Source organism: Parasteatoda tepidariorum, chromosome 7 (genome assembly GCF_982258835.1).
Source record: "Parasteatoda tepidariorum strain Cologne lab strain chromosome 7, Ptep-v5.0, whole genome shotgun sequence".
Taxonomy (NCBI): Eukaryota; Metazoa; Arthropoda; class Arachnida; order Araneae; family Theridiidae; genus Parasteatoda; species Parasteatoda tepidariorum.
In genome coordinates this window covers 32,687,865-32,697,191 of record NC_141761.1, presented here as the reverse complement: position 1 = coordinate 32,697,191, position 9,327 = coordinate 32,687,865, and the positions used below count along the sequence as shown (strand labels likewise).

Genomic DNA, 9,327 nt, shown 5'->3' with positions numbered 1-9,327 from the left:
TAGTAGAACCTTGATTACAATTAAAGCAATCACAATAATAATAAAAAAATAATAACTTGAAAAATAATGAAAAAAGTATGAAGTAAGTAAGTAAAAAAAAACTTGTGAACTGATGATCTTCCAGTACATTGTACGATTCGTTCAAGAGATGGACAACACGAGTGAATAATTTTTCAGTCACGATACGAAAGCTAAACAGAAAATTTTATTATACCATGATAATAAATTTACCATAATATAATTTTATTACACCATGATATAAATTAATTATACCGTGTCCTGGTAAAAACCCAACCCTGTTTTTTAAATATCAGTCAAATACAACAATCAAATTAGACATTAGGAAAGATTTGTAACAAGGAGCCTATATCATGAATCATGTCAGCGGTTTAAAGCTGTTGTTGTACTTAAAAGAGTTTAAATTAAAGTTTCATCAGTTTTAATCTTAGAAAGTTTTATTCTTAGATATACCCTTATAAATAAAATAAAGAATGCCATTAATAAAAAATTCTGTCAACAAACTTTTATTTATAATGCAAAATAATCTTTTTAGGCTCTACTAAGAGTATTTTTTCAACAAAATTAAAATTCACATTAAATAGGCACTAGGAAAATTAGAACATGATCAATTAAGCAGCATGGCGAAGAAAAATAATCCAATAAGAATGTTTTTTAAGCTACTGATTTGAATTCCAATCACAAATTAATCCTTATTATTTTTTAAGATCTAATATTCTCTAATTTATTTTTATCAGAATTGAAATATAGACGACAGAATTATTTTTAAATAAAGAATTAAGGCATTGCATGTTAACTATGAGCTGGATTGTTCAAAATGTATATGTAATCAAGCAATTATTTGCATTTCAAATTGGTCCCCATCTGTTGGCTTCTTATCACGAAACTCGTCCAAATATAAGCATGAAAATTATGGAACAAGAAATAATAATAGAAATTATAATCAAACCAAAAATTTATTCAAACTGAATTCTCAGTAACTTTTTTTACTTTTGCATTATCAGGATCTTCATTTTCTATAATTGTCATAGAAGAAATTTCTTTCAATTCATTTGTAGTTTCAACTAAATTTGCAACAACCTTTTTCACTTCTATACCATCAGGATCATCACTTTCTTTCAGCGTTGTTTGAGATGAACTTTCTTCGGAAGCATTTATAGCTTCTACTCCTTTACGTTTAGGAAATATTTCAAGTCCTGCTTCTGTCCAAGTCTTACCTTCCGTGAGTCTTAATAATAAGCTATACACTTGATCAATAGTAAGCACTTTTCTAGTTTTAAATTTAAAATACAAATCCAAAGGTAGTTGAGCGTGGCCAACACCATCTTTCACAGCTTTTTCATAGCATATATTTTTTAAACGATTATGATCTACGAGAGCTCCTATAATGTAACATTTATCATGATCTAGTTTATCAATAACATTAGGAGAGTCACTAGTTAAATAAACTATGCTTTCTTTTTCGAATACCTCATGATGCTGTTTTGGGTCAAAGTTCACATCCCAATTGAAACAGTTAAATTTTTTTTCAATCCATTCTTTTGTTGAGTTTGTGTAACCAGTAATGTAAATTTGTAAGGGAGCTGATGCTCTTCTATTGATAGAGTAACATCTATGTAGCTGTTTAAACGTTTTAGAGAATTCTTCTTCGGTCATAGCATCAGCTAAAGATAAATCAAAACATACTTTTAGTTCGCAGGTAGAATCAGACATTTTATTGGATTTTAAAACTTTCCGACTTGGGCCAAAGTTTTTTCCATGTTCTCTAGCTTTCTGTATTTTTAGCTTACGTTTAAGTTTTTCTTTGGCTTTACGCAAAGGTTTATTTTCTAACCACTTTTTACGTTTTTCAAGTTTTTTAAGCTGACGTTTCGATAAATTCTTTTCGTTAGGGAAATTTCCATTAACATTACAGTCAAGATTTGAATTATTTTGACATTCCATCGTTCACCAAATTTAATAAAAATCAAACAATATTTTTAGAGCAATTGTTTTACAAATTTGTCCATATAGCGAAAAAAATTTGCACGCACAAACCAGTCTTGTTTGTTTACATTTTGAAAGAAAGAGTACAAGTACAGTTAATTTTTAAGTAATTAAATTAATTTTTAAAATAAAATCTATTAAAATGGAAGGTATAAATAAGAAGGAAATGAATTTATTTAAAGAAATTCATCAAAAGTTTTGAATAATTCTAAACTTTTTCTCGATAAATAAAACTGTATGACATATTTTTGTGGGTTAGCATTGTACATTTCGCTTCGAGATACACAGAAACAAGCAAACAGAATCTTACCAAGTAAACAATTTTGTTATGATTACGTAATTTTTGAAATGTATATCACGTTCTTGCAGCCTGATTTTTATCAATAAATTATGATAACAGATAAAATTGTGCCTCATCCTCTACGTTTGTAGGTTTCTGTCGAAACGGTTAAAATTTCTCTTGATTTTGAATCTTAACAAAACCAAAACTTACATCTGTCGTTCAAAAATGCCACAAGCTTGGTACATAGACGATGCAAAAACAGACCCTCAAAGTGAACACCACTTAAATCCTCCTCAGTTTATTGAGATTGAGAGACTTTATTCTTTATGCGGTGTTGAACACTGGAAAGTTGATGTTGATAGTCTTCAATGCGATGAGGAATTCAAAAAGGTTCGTAAAGATCGGGGTTACGATTGGGACGACCAAGTCGAAGTTTCTCGTGGTACCCTGCCAAATTATGATGCTACAATTAAAAAGTTTTACACCGAGCATTTGCATGAAGACGAAGAAATTAGATTGTTTTTGGCTGGCAGTGGCTATTTTGATGTGAGAGATAAAAATGATAAATGGATCCGTATCAAGGCCGAAAAAGGTGATCTCTTAGTTTTGCCTGCAGGTATCTATCACAGATTTACTACTGATGCTACAAATTATGCCAAAGTAATGAGATTGTTTTGTGGAAATCCTGTTTGGACGGCTATTGACCGTCCTGCTGATGATAATCCATCTCGATTGAAGTATTTAAAAACAATTTCTGCCATGAGTTAATTGAAAAGTTTTTTTTTTTACTAAATCTGTCATAGATTCATTACTAATGCTACAAATTATGCAAAAGTTATGAGATTGTTTTCTGGAAATCTTGTTTGGACAGCTATTCCTCGTCCTGCTGATAATAATCCATCTCAATTAAAATGTTTCAAAACAATTTCTGCCATCAGTGTCAATTGAAAAAGTTTTTACCAATTCTGTAGTAAGTTATTCCTGTTTTTGAAAAAGGAATTTTTTAGCCTGTTGTAATAAATGAATTATATTTTTACATGTTCAGAAAGTTATTAATTTTTTACCTAATAAGATACTTTTGTCTTATTTTTACAATGCTACAGAAGCATTGATATTTCTATCTGTTTAAAAGATGTAACTATATTTGTATTAGACTTCTTCTCTGCTGTTCAAAAATACATTAAAGGCATTAACCTTACTATTATGCTGAGTAGAGTTCTTTATAAGAACAACTAAACATCTTTTTATTAAAATTTACATAAGTTTTTGAACTTTTAGTTGCAATATATATATTATTGTATCACTTAAAATTATAAAACCTGTCTGTTTATTTAGAATTTCATAAAATTATATGACTTATTTAAAAGACAATTATGCACAAGAAATGACACATATCTAGTTTAAAAAATATTTGAACAATTTATAAATAAAATGACTGAAATATGTTAATTTTAAGGTTCTATTATTTAATATAATAGAAAATACAGACTATACTCTCTTTAGTATGACTACTCCATTATAGTGATTCTTCCATTATAACAACCATTGCATAAGATAAGAGTTAGATAATATTGATGCACATAGTACGCTGATCCAACAACTTAAATTTTGCAGATACTTTTTTAAAATTAACAGGAGTATCTATCTTGATTTGAAAATTGAACTTCCCTTTTCAAGTGATTTAAAAATCAAATGTTGCAATTCATATTCTCACGGCTGACTAATTACACATCACAATTTCAAAATTTAATATCACAGTTCCTGAAATGCAATATTGTGATTCTAATCCACTCAATTTTAATATCAATTTTCGTAATACTGTAATTTAAAAATTGCAATTCGCATTATCACCTAATTAAAAATTATGTATCACAATTCATATTCACTCGATGAAAAAACGAAACAGTGTAATTCATAATTACACGGTATAAATACACACAATAATAATACACAGTTCAAAAATCCTATATTATGATTAGTACTCAAGCCTCTTTAAAATTCAATATCGTAATTCGTGGATTTTATAGAAAAAATAGATTTGAATTCGCATTTAGACTTCAAACATGCCAATTTGCATTCACGTAATTTCAAAATCAAGCATATAATAAGAATTAAAATTTTATGAAATAAGTTTGAAAAGAAAAAAACCAATCTGTTTTAATTTATGAAAATGATGATTATAATTTTATAAACTCAGAATAACTCTCTACGAATACTTTTTTCCTGCTAAAATTCTGGTAATTTTTTATTAAGCCATAATCACTCCGGAATTTATTTATATTTTAATTTATCAAGCTATTTTATAATAATGTTCAGTGAAATATTTATTGCCCATGAAGAGAAGCTTTGAAATCTGTAGACAGAAGAATTAAAAAAAAAGTTCTTACTTTTATGGATAACTATTAATATTTATGTTGCTAATTATGTTAATAAATATACAGGGTGTTCCTGAATTCATGGTACGAACTAAACTTTAAGGGTAAATACGGGACATTGTAGCAACCATTTATTGTAGTGGGATGTAAGGGCTCACGTGGCACGGAGAGGCGCTAACAGAGGAAATAATAAGAGAAATGGAGTTATCTATTGGTTGCATTGCCAGCGGAGGGCAGTAGATGTTTCTTCTTCAGCCCCTTATAGGCCTTGGCTGCCTCAACCACGTGTAGCCACCAACGTCTCCTATCCATGGCGACTTTTTTCCAGTTGTTAATCTTTATTACTTTGAGATCTTTAGTAGTGTCATCCAGCCACCTAGTTGGAGGTCTTCCCCTGGCCCTAGATCCAGAAGGATTTTTAAAGGTGGCGATTCGTACTGCATTGTTTTCTGGACCTCTCCAGATATGACCAAGCCATCTTAATCTTTTGCTTCGGATGACCTGCACTATCTGTGGCTGTCCATAGAGTCTATATAATTCAAAGTTGTATCTGATTCGTCAACAGCCTCTTTCCTGTACTGGGCCAAAAATATTTCTAAGGATTTTCCTTTCAAAAACACCAAGAGTATGCTGAGTGTCTGCTGAGTAGATGTTTAGCCGCCATTCAAATTGATGCATCTCAGTAAAGGAAAATGCCATTCCCAATTGTGCTGCGTCTACGATGGCAGACTTTACGTATGCCGAAAAAGCAGAGATGCAATTAGATGCCTGTGCAAATGGTAACCACAGAGCTGTGCCACAAATGTATCTTGTTTAGTTTCCTGCACAAGATACATAAGCATAATGGGGCGCTAGCCCACTTCAGCAGTTTGGGGCATAATGGATATGACATGGACCTGTCCCTTGTCTACCCTGATCTCCCGATTTATCGAGCCTCGATGTCTTCTAAAGGGGACATCTGAAGAATGTTGTTTATGCCACTCTGTGGATCTTGTTGTTTAAATATCCTAAGGTGCTGCCCGTATGCATGAAATGCCTAGCATCTTAGAATGTATACTCCAATCACTCCACCTACGCTGTTAAGCATGTATCGCTACTGGTAGATGCAATTTTGAATAGTTATTGTAAACATTACACTTGTCAATGACGCTTTCAATTAACACATTGTCTTTCCTTCCATCTCTTATTTTTTGTGTTTGCGCATCACTTGCGCCTATACAATAAAGGATTGTTACAATGTCCTGTACCTACCCTTAAAGTTTGTACCATGAATTTGGGACCCCCCTGTATATACAGTCGAACCTAGATTCATCGTTTCCGCATCTTTCATTTTCCCATATGTATTGTATTGTTTTAAAGATCCTGTCACTAATGTTATTTTTATAATGTTCAGATTGTTTTTGAAGCTAGCAGATTCCCACATCCATTGTTCAAAAACTTTACTGATATTTGAAAAAAACATTGAAGTTTATTTATTTTGCAAAGAAAAATAACTCTTGATTCGATTAATGTGGATTTGTTAGAGTTTAGAAAAAATTCCTCGAATAAGAAGTTTGATGTTCTTACATCATTTTAAAAAGTGTTGTAACTTGTGGTGGTGGTGGTTCAATAAATGGTTGTAGAAGCTGAACGATGAGGACCAAGGTTTACGCAATCAATTAGAGGAACTTTTTATATTATTCAAACAAACTTTCAGAAAAATAGTTATCTATAGCAAATATCTAATATTTATTGTTTGCACTGAGCAGAAGGAGAACCATAATTTCCAAATATTTTAAATCAGGGTTGGAGTTTTTGCCGGCAAACAAAAACCTGGTAAAAACCAGCAAAAACTGGTAAAAACCGGCAAAAACCAAATTATCTAAATTGCTGATTAAATATTATTACAAAATACTTGAAACAAATTTAAATCAATCATAAAAAATAATAATTTTGATACATTGCATGAAAAAATTATTTTTAACATATTAATAATTAATATAAAGCCAATAATTTTTAAAAAACATTGAAAGTTTTTGACCTCTTTTCATTTTAGAATCCTTAAATAAATGTTTTTTTATTAATAAATAAATATTATTATTTGTATAATATTATTATTATTATATTATAAAAAAATTATTATTTGTACAATTATTAACTACAAATCTTGATAGATATTTTATGCTTTAAATTATAGTTATATTAATTTAAAATAAGTTCATTTCACTGGAAAAAAGAGAATAATTGCAAATTTTCCAATCAATAATGTTTTAAACTACTAAAAATGATATATTATTACATTATGATTTAATTATGGAATAATAATTTTGTTAATTTTTTTGTAATTATTTATAATTATAGTATATATTTCAATTTTAGGAATAATTTTGTACCAAAAATGTGTTTTTTCCTCTCATCTTGGAAAATATAGGTTTTTGCCAATTTGCTTGGCAAAAACCTGTTTTTGCAAGAACGGTTTTTACCGGTATTTGCCATGGTTTTTTCCACCTGCGGCAAAATCTTGCCAACCCTGCTTTAAATAAATATATTTATTTATCCTTTTATAGAGTAAATATTTTTCCAGGGAGTGCTTAATCTTTTTAATTAAAATTTTTTATACTCATCGCAAATGTATAAATTTTTGTACATTTTCTAGTCATCCCCGTGGCAGAATCATGGCGACATTGTCGCAGAACGTTTTAGAGTTCTTGCAGAGAGATTTCTCTTTTTCATGTTTAAATTTTTTACTTCTCTTTTCTACAGAAATTTACATGTAATATTTGAATCATGCAGTTAGATAATTACTTTTTGGCGCACTCAATTTACGCCGATAGTATCGTAAATCGATATAATGCTTCGATTGTATTTTTGGCAGTTATTGATATTGATTTTTACATGGTTTTTAAAGATCCCGATATATTTCAAACTATATGGAAAAATTGAGTCGTGTATTTCAGTATTTACTTTTTAAGGCAATGATTTTATCGATTTTTTGGCTGTTATTGCTATTGATTTCTACATAGTTTTTAAATTCTATATTTTTTACATGATATTATTTATTACAACAACCTAATCTCAAAACGAGACACGCATTTGAGTAACCCCTTTTCGCATCATTTCGTTGTCGATCATTTTTTGGGGGGTAGTTACTACTATGGATTTCATGATTTCTAATTATTTTTTTTATTGTGATGATTATTTACAACATGCGAAGAAGGAAATAATTAACAAGTTTAAGTAATAATTATGGGTTAGTAATAATTATGCGTCCCCCTACAAAATGTGAGAATGTTACCCATAATGTTAGAATAAAAAATTATTGCATATTCAAATAATATATATATATATATATATATATATACAGTTTTTTTTAACACAGCGCTTTTGTTATTTTAAATTAATAACATATTTGTTTGTTATTATTAAAAGTATCTTGCAGAAAGATATTAGTGCTAGAGAGTTTTGTTGTAGATAGCTTGAAAGAATTCTGCCAAAGGGCTAGTCATTATTTGATATTTGAAGCTGGCCCATCGTTTTTCCATGTCTTGCATCCTTATTCAATGGTCCTTTGAGAAACGATCGGCCGAGGTTCTACTCTATGTATATAAGTTGTTTTTTTAAATGTTTACTTTTGTTTAAGACGGTTAAGAAAAGTTCATCGCAAATTTGGCTTAACTTTCATAATTGAAAAGCACTACCTCCCAAAACTTTTTCGAAGCGGGGATGCCATCCCCTCTGCAGAGGATCTAAATTGTGATGGTATGTCTTCGGATCATCTTCAGGGATGTTTCCCAGACCGTCGCCAATAACCCATTGTGCAGCTCTAGTGCGACGTAAATGAACAACAACAAAAATTGTTTATGGACTCGTTAATTTTCACAAACTTTTTTTGTACCATCTTTTCATTCACCGTAAAAAACTCTAAATTTTGAAATTTTTCAAAAAGCAGCAAATTTTAGTCAACTTTTCAAAGCTTGTCATATAGAAGAAAAAAAATTACCACTCAGAAATTGTGTATTGAATAAAATATTACTTGTGAATTTTTTTTCAGAATTTTACATCAATATTTTCATTTCTTGCAATAGCTGTTCAAATTATAAAATTTTACAAAAAAATACAAACGTTTTAGGACTCAATCTTAATGAGGGTGACCACAAGTATGCTAGTTACTTAGTACAGACGGTATTTTAAGTTACGAAATCAGACACAAAAACGTACTTTCTCTAAATACCCATATCTTTTTTTCAAGGGATTCGGGTTTCTGACCGCCAAAATATAGGGAGTAGCTGCTGTATAGGAAATATGGTCTCCACAGTTTGCTCAGGAAAGGGATATAAAATTTGGACCCCTTATGTTAATTTTATTTTTTGCGTATTTCGCCATATCTCTGGGAAATTTTAAGCGAATAAAAAAAATTTCTTGCAAAATTTGTATATTCAGAGAAAATTGCGTGCAGAAAATAACTTTTAACAAATATTTGTTATTCTTTATTATTTTATTTATTAATAATCGAAACAATTTTGAATTGTAAGGTCTACAATTTTTTACATCATTTTAAAGAATGCCATGCATGTCAAAATACAAAAATTGAGCAATATCGGTCAAATAGTTCCTGAGAAATCGAATTTTGAATGGTCATACATTTAAAATTCGATTTCTCAGGAACTATTTGACCGATTTTGTATT

General features: G+C 29.8%; 2 protein-coding genes across 2 annotated transcripts; one reads left to right on the top strand and one right to left on the bottom strand.

Moving 5' to 3' along the window:
• Positions 1-513: 513 nt before the first annotated feature.
• Positions 514-2,096, bottom strand: LOC107451774 (uncharacterized). The gene has a single exon (XM_016067985.5). It carries the CDS (start codon positions 1,960-1,962, stop codon positions 979-981), a length of 984 nt encoding a protein of 327 aa, XP_015923471.3. The 5' UTR covers positions 1,963-2,096; the 3' UTR covers positions 514-978.
• Positions 2,097-2,275: 179 nt separating this feature from the next.
• Positions 2,276-3,491, top strand: LOC107451773 (acireductone dioxygenase). Its single transcript, XM_043039361.3, has one exon. The coding sequence runs from the start codon at positions 2,513-2,515 to the stop codon at positions 3,053-3,055; it is 543 nt and encodes a 180-aa protein (XP_042895295.2). The 5' UTR covers positions 2,276-2,512; the 3' UTR covers positions 3,056-3,491.
• The last annotated feature ends 5,836 nt before the right edge of the window (positions 3,492-9,327 follow it).

Excerpts from the sequence above, each read along its gene's own strand:
- LOC107451774 (XM_016067985.5), bottom strand. The coding sequence starts at position 1,962 with ATGGAATGTCAAAATAATTCAAATCTTGACTGTAATGTTAATGGAAAT.
- LOC107451773 (XM_043039361.3), top strand. The coding sequence starts at position 2,513 with ATGCCACAAGCTTGGTACATAGACGATGCAAAAACAGACCCTCAAAGT.